The sequence below is a fragment of the Delphinapterus leucas genome, chromosome 19 (genome assembly GCF_059928025.1).
Source record: "Delphinapterus leucas isolate spDelLeu-1000000601 "Yukka" chromosome 19, BTC_Dleu_Yukka2, whole genome shotgun sequence".
Classification (NCBI taxonomy): Eukaryota; Metazoa; Chordata; class Mammalia; order Artiodactyla; family Monodontidae; genus Delphinapterus; species Delphinapterus leucas.
Window position 1 is genome coordinate 55,584,079 of NC_143147.1, and position 13,569 is coordinate 55,597,647.

A 13,569-nucleotide genomic window follows, 5' to 3' on the forward strand; every position below is an offset into this window, starting at 1 on the left:
TTTAAAAGGAAAAAGGTTAATTGAATACTGGGGAAACTTCTTGCCAAGGCCCTTGTCAGGCTCTTACGGCTCCACCCTCCAGGCCAGCTCTGTCTGGGTTGAGAAGAGAATTTCTCTAACCGTGTGGAAGAGCCTCCCTCACTGGGTCCAGAGTCAGGACAGCCACTGGGCTGTTTCAGAGCCTGTGTCATCATAAATATCATTAATCACTTTACCTTCTGTGCCCAGCCTGGGGATATGCAAATTCTTTCAACCCTAGTAGACTAACTTCATGCATGTGCTAAAAGCACTGGCTCCTTTTATTGCCACAGTAAATGAAGATAACAGACAAGACACCTGCTGTAGACATTTATTGAATCATCTGTTGTACCAACACTACATTGTACTTCATAGAAGATTGGCCACAGGCAAAGTAAAATAAACCACCACGGAAGAGCTTGGGGGTGGGGGGGAGGCTTTTTGGCTCATGAATCATCCAGCATACGCTTTGGCAAACAGGCCAGTTTATAGACTTTTCTTGCAAATCCAAGGTTCCATTTCTCTCTGTGCCTTTCTGGCAACGGAGATATACAACTGTACTCTTGTAGTTTGTCTAAGGTGGAGTTTTCCCACGTGTAAACAATGACCATACCAGGTGATCAAAGAGTTGCCGGAGCTCGTGCCCTTGCAGAGCGTATGATATTAACAGGGTGCGGAGACACCCTGGTGCCGGGGCTGCAGCAGAGCCCGGAATGCCCACGGAAGGGAGCAGGGAGCCCTGCTGGTAAGGCGCCCAACACAGCCACCTGCTCTGAGAAGCAGCATCGCCTGAGGCAGGACCCACCACAAAAGCTGTTTTAGAAATCTGGGCATTAGGGGAGACAAGCTCCCTTTCTCGAAGGCAGCATTTAGGTGGGAGAAAGGCAGCCGTTAAAATAAAACAGTAGTCAGATTTGGAAATTTTATTAATGTCTTCATTTAAGTAAACTGTGTCTTGTCTCAAACAGTGTCATGCTCCTCAAAGCCCAGAAAACGAGGAAAACAAGGAGAGAGCATTCACCAAGTCCGAGAAGCACAAGATCGATGCTGTAATCACGTTATTTCTAGACAGAAGCCAAACGGTGACTCAGCTAACAGCATTACACACTCATGGGGTTGGGGGGATTAATCCGATTCTGACTTGGTCCCAACTTCCTGCAAAGATGGGCCCCAGGTAGGAGAGGATGAGGCTTTCCTCCTGATTAGGCAGCCCCTACCCTCCCTATGGAAAGGGAAAGGGGGCAATAGCGGCAGCTTTTTGTTTAAAGCAAAAAGGCTTGTGTCCTGGGCCTCTGTCAGAGCACCGCCTGAGTGAGCTCCGAGGGGGGGCAGCTGGCTCGCGAGGCCGGCCCCCGCGGGGAGGGGAGCCCCTGCAGGCGGCATACGGCCCGCAGCGCCCGCCGAGGCCCACCTCCTGCCTCTTCTTCGGGCTGCTGGGCCCCAAAGGCAAAGAAAGCCGCCCTCGGGCTAAGGGGTTAAAGAAAGAGAAGGCTGCAGAGCGCCGCTGGGCCCAAGCCACGCGTCCAGAGCTTCCCAAGGGCCAGTCCCTCCCCTCTGCTGGGGAACCCTGCCCTGACACCAGCATATTTTACACATAATATCACTTGCTCCGCTGCCAAAGGCTGGGCCCGCAAGACTCCTGGTTGGAGTTCCGTGTCACACAAAGCAAGTCTTGGCCTCGCCGGGCCCGGCGCTGAGCCCCGCCTTCTCCGCGGACACAGCCCAGGCCCCGCTGCCCCGAGCGGGGAGCCGCCTCCCCCTCTCCAACCCCTTTAAGGATCTGTGCTTCTGCGACCAGGCCCAACCGCCCAGAACCCTACCCAAAGCTGCTCCATCTGAGGGGGTGGCAGGGGCAAGGGGGGCGGGGGTCTGCGCAGGACTAACACGACGGCAGCGGCGGCGGCAGCAGCAGCGAGGAGGGGAAAGCGGAGGGGGCCTGAACCCCGGAAATCAGCGCTCAGGGAGGAGGGCTGCCCCACCCCCGCTCCCCACCCCCGGAGCCTCGGCGGGTGCGGGACAGACACCTGTCGGGGCCCCGAAACGGCGGAGACCGCCTCGGGGGACAGGACGGGATGGCACGGGGCGCGCGTCACTGGGAGCTGGGGCTGTCGCCCTCCGTCAGCGTCTTGAAGTCCATGGAGAGCGCTTGCTCTTCCGCCTGGAGGGGCCGCTTCCAGTCGGCGCGGCTCAGGATGTAGAGCACGACCGCGCCGAAGGCGGCCAGCAGCAGGCCCAGCACGTTGGCCAGGACGCCCTCGGGCTCGAACTTGCTGTACTTGGTCCTGCGGGATTGGGGCGGAGGGCGAGGCCACCCGAGGCGTCGCCGTTAGGCCGAGTGCCATTCGCCCCCGGCCCACAAGATGCAATGCGATCCCAAGCCCAACCCCGGCCCCCCACCCCCACCCTACTGGGAGAAAAGCCGCTGTTCGGCGGCCCCACACAGAGCCGCCGGGAGGGGGCGCTCACCCGAGCTCGAACAGCAGCGCCTCCTTCAGGCCCAGCAGGGCGGTGCCCACCGAGAGGAGGAAGATGGCGCCGCCAAGGAAGACGTGCTGCGGCCGGTAGCGGCTCCGCAGAGAAAACGACGCGCCGGGGAACAGGAAGAAGCTAAAGCCCATGAGCCACTGGGAGGAAAAGCGAGGTGCTGCCGGAGGCTGAGCTGCGCTGGAGACGGGAGCCCGAGGACGCCCCAGGTGGGCCGCCGCCCGCGAGGACCAAAGGCCCCACCACCCCCGCGCGGTGGCCTACGGCCGGAGACGCAGCGGGAGCGCTGAGCACGTGGGGAACGTGGGCCGGCGCTCTAGGCCGGTCTCAGCCCCACACTGTGCGCCCCGAGGCGGGGCCTGGGACCAAATCCACGTGCCTGTCGGCCAGAAGGGCGCCGCAAGGGCGCCGGTCCGAGGCAGCGCTCGGCGGGCTGGAGCGCCTTTCGCCTGTGCGCGCACCTGGCCCCGGCCCTGTTGGGCCCTGCTCCCCGCCCTCCCCAGCGCCGTGGAGCCGCAAGGACTCACCTGCACAAAGAAGAGGACGAAGACCAGAATGCCACACCAGCTGTGCAGGCTGTACAGGTCGGCGTAGCCTTTCTTCCTGTGGTAGTCGAACACCGCCACCAGGCCTAGCCGGAGGGGGTCGCGTGAGGACTGGGCTGATGGCGACGGAGGGGGTGCGGTGACCCAAGGGAAACCCGACCCGCCGGGACTTCTGGGCTCCAGTCCCAGCTCGGTGGCTGCCAGCACCAGTGTCCCTGCCCGGAAGGGGGAGGAGGGGTGGGGAGGGGGGACTGGACAGTAAAGCAGCTCCTTCCCCAAGTCAGCAGAGGTGGGGGAAGGAGGGCGGGCCCGTGCCTGGAACTCACCCACCAGGGCGATGACGAAGGCGAAGACGTGCAGCAGCCCGTGCAGAACTTTGGTGGTGCGTTTGGCCTCATTCCTGAAGACACGGTAAACCAGCAGGGCTGGTGGGCCGTGAGAAAGGGAATGTCAGGGCGCTAAGCCGAGCACGAGGCCTTCTTGCCAGGGCAGCGAGGAGACACCCCCGGCTGGAGAGGGGAGGGCTTGTCCAGGTACCCCAGCCACAGGAAGTGGGGGAGGAAACGAGGCTCCGTATGCCCCCGCACCGCCCACCCCCTTCTTAGCTGTCCTGTATCCCAGGCTTTGTTTTAGGCTCATCGTTCAGTCACATCAAGGTGTCACCAGGCTTCTGAGTTCACCTCTTAGCTATGATGGTACTCAGATTTTATAGCACTGAAGCCGGATCAGACCTTCACTACTCTTAGCCAGCAGGCTCCCTGGTTGGGAAACCCCAGGTTCTCAAAGAACTTTGCAACCCCAAGCTAACTCCCCCTCTTCGGGCTGAAGCAGTCAGGGCCAGGGGTCGGGCGGAATGCCTCTCGGGAGTGTGCTGCTGAGGAGGTGGCTGTCACCAGGACCACATCTAGGAAGAATGCATAGATCCAGCTTGCTTGTTACCAGAAAGAGAAGGCCAAGGCCCCCTGGCCTTGAGGCAGGGTGGGGGCCTGCCACGGCCTGGATCCTACCCCAGAGAGAGGAGCTCTAGCTCCTCCAAGTCCAGCGTCTACACACACACACGCACGTACCCTCACGCTCACACTCACGCTCACTTTCTCTCCCTCAATTTCAAGCCGCCTCTGCAGAAGATGGGCTTTGCTCACAGCCCAGCCCCTGGGCCTCCGTGTGCAGCTCACACACCTTCGGATGCTCCTTGTTGAAGCACGAGGTGAAAGCTCTGGGATAAGTCAGAAAGGAGTTGCCACCCACCGGCCGTGGGGCCCTGGATCTGGATTCCCAGTGTCCCCAAGGTCCAAGCCAGCTTCCTTCTCTGACTGGGCAGATTCAGGTGTGAAAGGGTTCCTGCACATCTCCTCTCTCAGGTGGCATCGCCCAGGGACTCACCATCTCCCTGCAAGAAGACCAGGCCTATGATCATGCAGAGAGGATGCACGTTGAACTGCAGGGCGCTCTCCCAGGCGATGCCTCCTCGGTACACACCGAGCCAGGTGCCAGTCGTGGCCACCACGGCCAGGCCCAGCAGCTGGGAGAAGGCCACATAGTAAAGCAGGGCCGCAGGGGCAGGTGCTGGGCGGGCAGGGCTGTCCATGCTGAGGCGGCTCTATGCCGAGGCGACTGCTGCAGGGAAGATGGTGGAGCTTAGAGGAGCGGCCCACAGCCTCCAAAAAGACATCGCAGGCCTCCCTTGCCCACCTCTGCCTCCTCCCTCGGCCCACAACCCCAGGCCTCCGTGAGAGTGCTCCCGGAGCACCCGGCAGGGGTGGGGGCGCCTTCCTGCAGAGACTGACCCACAGCTGGCTGCACTTCCACCTGCAATGAGGGAGCAAGTCAAAGTCCTCCAAGTTCTGGCCGGAGCAGGAGGGCCCAGTGCCAGTGCTTTACTTTCTGTTTCAGGAGGCCCTGGGTTTTCTCAGGTGGGGTTCACAGGTGAAACAGAGAAGTGAGCAAATTCCTTGAAGGTGCTGGAATTTTTCCTCCAGATGAATCATAAAAGACATCTAGGGTGAGAAATGAGGAACCTGACTCCCCCGTGCCTGCTTTTTCAGCTCCCAGCTGGAGATGAAAGAAGTCCTGCCCACAGAGAGCTGCAGGGCAGCTGCGGGTAGAAGGAATGTTCTCTGAGCCGCTTCAGTAGAAAGGACCAGGCGACAGGAGCCTCCGAGCTGCCCGTTTCCCTTCCTGCCTCGTCTTCCCCTCCACACCTGGGGCGTGGGCCTGCGCCCCTCCCTCAGGCCAGGCTTCCTGAACTGAGATCTACAAGGTGAGAACTCCTGGGGTCACTTAGCGCACAGGGATCCTGTGAGAAAAGGTGTGTCACTGCTCCCGTTGTGCAGACAGGGAACCAGGGGCTCAATGGGGTTTGGGGAAGCAAGGCTCAGGGCCAGTGGGAGGCATTTCCTGGCTCCTCTGCCCAGTCCCCAGTGTCTCCACAGCCTCGCCCGGGCTCAGGGTGGCCTGTGTGCCGGCTCTTCCCGCTGAACCAGGCGGGAGAGGCACTGGAAGATGGGAGGAGAGGAGGCGGTTGATGAACAAGTATGGTCGCCGTTTGCTGGGCCTCGGTGCTGGCGGCCTGGGGCCACAGAAAGACGCTGCTGCAGCTCCCAGAGGGCCGAGCACTCCATCCCATCTTGCCTCTCCCAGTAGCTCTGGAGACCCCCACCTTCTCCTTCATTACCAGCAGAGGACAGCAGCTGAGCAGAGATGTTTAACTAACAAATTCTGGGGTCCCCAAAAGCGAGCGCACACCCTGCACCCTGTGCGGCTCAGGAACTAGTTTCCAGCTGGCCTGGCCTTGGCCTCCTGGGGACCGGGCTGTCTTTACCCCCAGTTCTCTCTGCCACCTTTGACAACTGTTGGCAATTCCATCATTTTTTAAAAAGGGGGGCAGGCAGTGTAACACACCTCCCTGCAGTAAAATACAGATAAGCAAAAAAAGAGAAAAATTACAAGTAATCAACATTTTGATTTATATCCTTTTCTTCTGGAAATACATGTACCTTCTTTCATAGAAACATGACCATACCAATTTCTAACCTGCTTTTTTCACTTCATTATAGATCGTGCACATCTTTTCATGTCAGTACATGACAGGCTATTTCATATTTTAACCAATCCCCTAATCTGTTGTTAAATATTTAGCCAGCTTTCACTAAATAAACAACACTGTGATCATTTCTGTACAACACTCGTCTAATTCCTAAGTGAACAAATAGAGTCCTGAGCAAGGGCTAGGTTCTTTTTTAGGTTTTGGATACATTCTGTCAAATCATCTTCCAGAAAACACTCCCAAGGCAGGTGGGAACACCTGTTTCCAGAAGCCGTGGGCAACAGTGAAGCCGTATTTCTGGAACTCTTGCCCTCGTGCTTATCTGTCACCTCTACACTGATGACTTCTAAATCTAGTGCCAGTCTGTCCTCTCCCCCAAATTTAAACCCCATTTCTAACTGTCCACTAACATCTCTACCTGGACATCCCTCCAACCCTTCAAACTCAGCACATCCAAAGTTACACTCCTCCCCTGACCTCCCAGGTCGCCCTTCGAGTCCCAGTGCCGAGTCCTTCTGCTTCACCCCCACGTCTCGCCATCGCTTCCCTCTTGGCCATCTTCATTTCCACCACCCAGCAGGGCCTGGAGCTTCTGCCCCCGTCTCCCTACCCTCCTCAATCTGCCTGACCGACAGGGACAAAGCCAGATCCCAGTCATGTTGCCCCACTAGGCACAAAGAGCCACCAGCGTATGGTGGTCAAATGCCAACTCCATAACTGACCCTAACCCAGAGCCCACCGGCAGCCCCCACTGTTCCCCTACCGCGTCCACTCGGAAGAGATGCTCCCAGTTCCCCAGCTCTGGCAGCACGGCCTGTTGTTATCCCCTCCACCTCACACCCCCGCTCCTCCTCTTCCGCCTCTGTCGATTTGCTCCACGACCTGAAATGGGCCTTTTGTTCACCACTCTGTCCCCCTCCTCTCTGTTCCCAAGGCTGGCCAGGCGCTTACTTACCCTCGGTGTCCTGCCTCGCGTTAAGCCCTGTGAGCCTCTCTGCTGCAGGGCCCTGTGAGCTCCCAGAAGGCGGGGAACGCATCTACCTCCCCCTCGGGGATCTCATCCCTGGGCCGACTCTTACAGGAAAAGTGTACTGAACTGAGAAATCCTGTCCTCCTCTGCTTTATTAGATTCCTCCCCGAGAGCCTGGGGCGCAGTCAGAATCCGATTAGCTCTGAATTAGGAAGACTGGAAGGAACGTGCTCTGCCCCGGCAGACCTGCCACAGCGTCCCCACCGAGTAGCCACTGAGTACAGAGGGGGAGCTCAGGGCTGCAAAGACTGCCACTCCTGGGTCCCGAGCCGCTCTGTGGTGACGCAAGCCAGAGCCAGATTCCCCCCCACCCCCAGCCAACCTCCTCGTGAGTCGGGCAGAAATCAGACTTCTCTTCACAGCCATGATAATGTGATATTAATAAGAAATATATGGGACTGAGCCTGTAAAACCCTAGCAATTTTCCAGGTGACAAAGCAACCGTTTCTTTTGTTATGTTAATATTACATCTTGTTACTGAAGCCGCTCGGAAACCTGAGGGTGGGGCTGGTTACCAGGGGAACCAACCACGTGACTGGAGGGTTGGAACGTTCAGTCCCTCCCTTGACCTCCAGGGAGGGAGAAGGGCGGGAGACTAAGTGCAGCCACCAGTGGCCAATGATTTAATCAATCGGGCCTGTGTAATGAGCCCTCCATAAACCCCCTAAAGGACGGGCTTTGGAGAGCTCCCAGGTTGGTGAACACATCCACATGCCGGGAGGGTGGTGCACCCCACTTCCCCGGGGACAGAGGCTCCTGTGCTCCGGACCCTTCCAGACCTTGCCCTACATACTTCTTCATCTGGCTGTCCCTGAGTTACATCCTTTTATAACAAACCAGCAATCTAGCAAGTTTCTCTGGGTTCTGTGAGCTGCTCTAGCAAATTAATTGAACCTGAGGAAAAGGTCGTGGGAAGCTCTGATCTATAGACTGTTGTTCAGCAGCACAGGTGACAACCTGGACTTGCAATTAGCATCTGAAGTGGGTGGGGGCAGTGTTGTGGGACTGAGCCCTGTGGGATCTGACGCCGTCTCCAGGTAGGTAGTGTCAATGTTGAGTTAAATTGTAGGACACCCAGGAGCATCTGCTGAGAAATGGAGACTCGCTTGGTGGTGTTGAAAAGAAAACACGTGGGAACAGCACAGTGACTAAATACATGGCTTTAATGTCCTCACTGAAAACTCACAGCCTGAATTCCCTTCAGAGTGCAAACCCTAGTGCTGTTTGCACCCCAGGGTGGTGGACTGGAGTTGCGAGCCTCAGGGGTAGGGAGCCCCGCTCTGTACTCAGTTCAATCTTCGCAGTAACCTATGGTGATAACAGGAGTATTACCCCACTTTGACAGATGAGGAAATTGGGACTCAAAGAGGATAAATGACTTGCCCCAAATCAGCCTCAGCAAAGAAGTGCTCAACTCAGTTGTTTATCAAGCGCCTACGATATGGGGGTGACACTGCTGGATAGAGATGAGCCAGGGCCCCGCCTTCCAGGACCCTGCAGACAAGGTGCAGAGCAGATGCAGATTCTAGAGTAAAGGGCCGTAACAACTCAGGCACTTACCACAGTCCACGCTGGCTTCACCACACTGGGGTGGCCACTCCTTTGGATTTCCTACAGGGGTTGCCTGCTTGGGGTGTGGCTCTGCACTTTCTCAGGCTAGTAACTAGGGAAGAAAGGAAAACTTCCTGAGTACTGAAGCCAGTATTCAGAGGATCTGAATCTGCTTGGAGGCAGGGTTCCAGGAAGGCCTCTCCCCTCAGACGCCAGTCCTCCTGGGCCCTCCTCACCCCTTGGGGAACCATGCTTCTAAGGCAGTTTACACCCACCATAGCATCAAGCATTGGTGTCCCCCGTGGGCTCTCCTGGGAGAAAAGGCTGCAGGATGGAAACAGGTGGGTTAGAGGGGAGAGGGGATGGGGACAAACCAGCTGCAAGATCTTCATGCCAACTGCTCCAAAGGCATCTCTCCTGGTCCCTGTGCCCTGGTAACTAGGCATCCCAGAGGAAGCCAGAGATAAAGAATGACCTTTGGACTCATGGAGGCCTCAGCAGTCTCCCCTGTGGCCCCTTCCAATTTGAAGGTGATTCTAAATCCAGGTATGAGGGATGACAGGAAAACGCACACAGAAAGACCAGTCCTCCTCGGGCAGGCCTGTAGCTTCCCCATAGGTGACATCACAGCCAATAAGATCTAAGTGAAAAATCCAGATTTGCAGAAAAGACAAAGCATCAAGTGGTTCTGTGCTTCACAGAAGAGGAAAGACCCCTTCAGCAAGCCATTGCCCTATTGCTTATTCGGTTCAACATAATTGACGACGTACCTTTGTACACAGAGGGCCTGCTTCCGATGATGGGGGGATACAAAGAAGACATTTCAAGGACTCTGGTTGGAATCTGACTCACCCACAAACACATTTGCAAACCTTGAAATCAGTTGAGATTCACTCCCTAGTAAGCAAATATCTTTTTTTTTTTTTTTTTTTTTTGTGCGGTACGCGGGCTTCTCACTGTTGTGGCCTCTCCCGTTGCAGAGCACAGGCTCCGGACGCGCAGGCTCAGCGGCCATGGCTCAGAGGCTCAGCCGCTCCGCGGCATGTGGGATCTTCCCGGACCGGGACACGAACCCATGTCCCCTGCATCAGCAGGCGGACTCTCAACCACTGCGCCACCAGGGAAGACCAGCAAATATCTTTTATTCTGCTCCCTCATTTCCCAGTCTAGACAGTGGGAACATTCTCTTGCCCTTCCTCCCTCCCTCCCTCCCTCCCTTCCTTCCTTCCTCCTTTCCTTCCTCCTTGCCTCCTTTCCTCCTTTCCTTCCTTCCTGTGGAACACCAGAACACTGGCTGCTTTGGGATCTCCTGTGTTCCCAGTGCAGCAGTACAGGCAGCAATGTCAACAGTCTGGAAGCAGCCCATCTACACCCCCAAAGGCTTCCTCAGCCCAGTAGACCAGAGTCTCAGAACCAGGCCAAGCTCTTGTGGATCCTTACCCAGCCACCCTCCTTCCTGTCAGAGCCAGGATGGGGATGTCAGATCTCTGGCAGCTTTTGGAACCTTGGGCTGTGACAGTCACCCCTCCCCTCCCACACACACCTGCAGCCAGACTCCACTTAATGTGATCAACCAGGGCCAGGAGCTGCCGCAGGGCTTGAACGTGCTAACAAGCATCCCTCTCCCTCCCTGAGCCCAGGGGGTTTCATTGAAAGGCCACCAGGCCTAATCTCATTATGGGGACCAGACACCGCACAAGTGCCACAGCCTGGAAGCAGGGAGCCTGGCCTGACCACAGCCTCCTTATCCGAAGCAGGGTTTTAATTGGGTTAGAAAAGATTGTGTTGGGGGCTAGATCTTTTCTTGATGGGTCAAGGGGAGAAACGACTCAATTGTCCTAGAATGTCCTCGAATGTGATCAAAGAAAAGGCAAAATGAGGGCTGAGCTGTTAGGTGGGGCACTTTCTTACTACCCACACCCAAGTAACCCCTGGGTAGAAAGCGTGAAGTCAGACACTGAGCCCAGTTCTCCACTGGGCCCAGGGACTCAGTGTTGGGGCTCCCAGTACTTGTAGGGACTCACAAAAAATGTTTTGATTTCTGTTAAAATCATAAGAAAAAACAAACTTCTAGGGTTGAAGAAAATTTTTTAATCCAGCCTGGATTATATTCATCTTTATACCAATATGGTTGTAAAATATAATTCTCTTTTTTTTTTTTTTTGCGGTACGCGGGCCTCTCACTGTTGTGGCCTCTCCCGCTGCGAAGCACAGGCTCTGGCTCCGGACGCGCAGGCTCCGGCTCCGGACGCGCAGGCTCGGCGGCCATGGCTCACGGGCCCAGCCTCTCCGCGACATGTGGGATCTTCCCGGACCGGGGCACGAACCCGTGTCCCCTGCATCGGTAGGTGGACTCTCAACCACTGCACCACCAGGGAAGCCCTCTCTTTATTTTTTTATGGAGGAAGGGGAAAGTCACAATGCAGCCCTGGTCAGACGGATATGATTTCAAAGCCAGCCCCACTGTTCATGACTGTGTGCGCCTGGGGTGGAGGGCAAGCACCCTCTCTGAGCCTGCTTCCTCTTCCATAAGGTAGGGGGATGTTGAGATCCACCTTACTGGCCTGTAGCAAAGATTAAACAGGATAAATATGTACCAGTGCCTAGCACACTGCCTGCCACATAGTAGGTATTCAGTTAAATAGCAATCTAACAAAAACTAAACCTGTTCCTAATAGCACCTTAGGAAGAGTCATGCATCCGAAGCTGCTGACACATGAGGTTTGGGGCCACAGAGAGCCAGATGGCAGCAGACAGCACAACCCCCTCTAATAAATACATACCCCACCTTCTGTCTACCGTGAATCCCCGCACTGGGCAGAAACCCCTGGATCTGGGGTGAATTCCTCCACCAAATTCTTCCAGTGCTGCTGAACCCCTTTGTATTAGAAGCCACCCAAGCTCTGCCTGCCAAGGGAAGGTGGCGCAGGCAGGGAAGAAGTGGGATAAGCAGGGCATCCACTCAGGTACAGGAGGCTCCTCCTGCCCTGGGGGCGGGGTTGTAGTAGCCCTTCCCTGTATGGGGCTCCCCTTGGCATTTACAAGTTGCCTATATTTTCTGCCTCAATCCAGTTTCACAGGAGAAATCAAGATATGTATGAGAAGGTAGGACAGCTCTGTGGGGGGGGGTGTTGTTGTTTGTTTTGTTTTCCATTTGCTATGAAAAGGAAGGAACCGGGCTTCCCTGGTGGAGCAGTGGTTAAGAATCCGCCTGCCAATGCAGGGCACACAGGTTCGAGCCCTGGTCCTGGAAGATCCGACATGCTGTGGAGCAAGTAAGCCTGTGAGCCACAGCTACTTTAGCCCACGTGCCCAGAGCCCGTGCTCCACCACAAGAGAAGCCACTGCAATGAGAAGCCTGCGCACCACCATGAAGAGTAGCCCCCGCTCGCTGCAACTAGAGAAAGACTGCGCGCAGCAACGAAGACCCAACGCAGCCAAAAATAAAATAAATGAATCTATATTAAAAAAAGGAAGAAAACGAAGGAACAGAATCCAGATAAGATAGAGCTTCATTTAATAAGTCTTAGGAAATCCTCAAAGCCAAGGTAGTGAGAGTGGAGAGGGGCAGCCAGAAGGGAGAAAGACTTGGGAGGGGTGCCAGCTTCTAAAGACATGTCTGGGACTCCAGGGTCCACCTGGATCCTCCCCTCTGTGGTGCCCTGGGGGGGAAGGGCAGACAGAGAGGGGAGGTACCCCCCCACCATTCCCAGGTGTCAAAGGCAGCAGCAGATCCCTTCCTCAGCTCAGTTCTGCATCCCCTGTACCCAGTTCAGGGGCTACCAAGGCCAACCCAAGGAGTAAGGATTTCCCAAACAGGAAACTCCTTGCACCCAAGAGGCTGGAGATGTTGGGAGAAGAACAAGGAAGGGCTCTACTAGCTAGACATCTCACCCCAAGAGGAAAGAGGCAGAGGGAGGGAGGCCCCTCCACTAGCGAAGCAGTTTGGCAGCTCGGTCTCAGGTTTCAAAAGAACAGTCGTGGCAATTGTTGGTTGATCCACCTCTATGCCACCTAGTTTCTAGAGTAGGGCAAAACATTACGCCGTACATAAACTTGGGATCACCTGCCGCTCCGTGCTAACTTCCGCGGAGACTGGGCACAGAGGCAGACCCGGGGCCGACGGCTGACAGCTCCAGGCAGGAGTGGGATGAGCTCCTAAACTCGGGCCTTGCTCGGTGGCCCCGAGCCGGGGGAAGCAGGTGAGGTGAGTCAGGTGTGGCGGCAGGAGAGGGAAAAAGAAAGACTGGCTGCGGCGCCGGGATCCCGGCCTGTCCCGGCGCGGGCGCGGTCCCGCCCCAGGCCGGGCACACCTGAGCTCGCCGTCCCCCCGCACACACCCGGGGCCCCTCCCGACTCCGCGCCAGGCCTCGACTCTCCCCTACCCGCCCCGGCCACCTACCTGGCTGGACATCGAGCACGGACGTTGTCCACGCTGCGCAGCGTCGCGCTGCCGACTGGCCCGCGAGCTGCCCGCGCCACGCCCGGGCTGTTCTGCCGGTTCGGCCAGCCGCGCGGACTTCGGAGTTACCGCGTCTCCATGGCGACCGGGTGGCTGCAGCGGGTTGGCAGCCCGGCGGACTACGCGACGGGCGTGGGGGGGCGCGGGGACCGGAAGTGCCCCCGGCGGGTCCGCGCACCTGGGACCGGGCCCGGCCCCCCAAGGTCCCGGGTCTAGGGACAGGGTCCCGCCAGACTCCGGGCCCGAGTCTTGACGCCCGCGTGCTCGGGCGTGCGGCGCGAGAACGGCGGCCTCCGGACCCGAGCTCGGGTAACCTTCGAATCCGGGCCTCACGACCTGGCTTCCCGGGTCCGCCACGTTTGGGGGCGTATGGGGTTCTGCGACCCACCCGTGGTTGTAAGAGGCCTCCAAGTCCAGGCCTGACTCGGAGGCC

The 13,569-nt window shown here is 57.2% G+C and overlaps 1 protein-coding gene across 6 annotated transcripts; it reads right to left on the minus strand.

Moving 5' to 3' along the window:
• Positions 1-926: 926 nt before the first annotated feature.
• On the minus strand, positions 927-13,245 carry CYB561 (cytochrome b561). Of its 6 annotated transcripts, none has more exons than XM_089901401.1 (7): positions 13,077-13,245; positions 8,684-8,786; positions 6,857-8,431; positions 4,431-4,664; positions 3,374-3,472; positions 3,030-3,133; positions 927-2,300 (listed from the first exon to the last, which is right to left on the minus strand). In XM_089901401.1, exons 4-7 carry the CDS (start codon positions 4,633-4,635, stop codon positions 1,791-1,793), a joined length of 918 nt encoding a protein of 305 aa, XP_089757527.1. In that variant the 5' UTR covers positions 4,636-4,664; positions 6,857-8,431; positions 8,684-8,786; positions 13,077-13,245; the 3' UTR covers positions 927-1,790. The 6 variants fall into 6 exon arrangements, with proteins under 6 accessions (XP_089757527.1, XP_089757526.1, XP_089757525.1 ...); XM_089901400.1 differs by lacking the exon at positions 6,857-8,431 and adding an exon at positions 4,835-5,044 and having other exon boundaries at positions 13,077-13,243; XM_089901399.1 differs by lacking the exon at positions 6,857-8,431 and adding an exon at positions 8,950-8,998 and having other exon boundaries at positions 13,077-13,218.
• Positions 13,246-13,569: the final 324 nt, after the last annotated feature.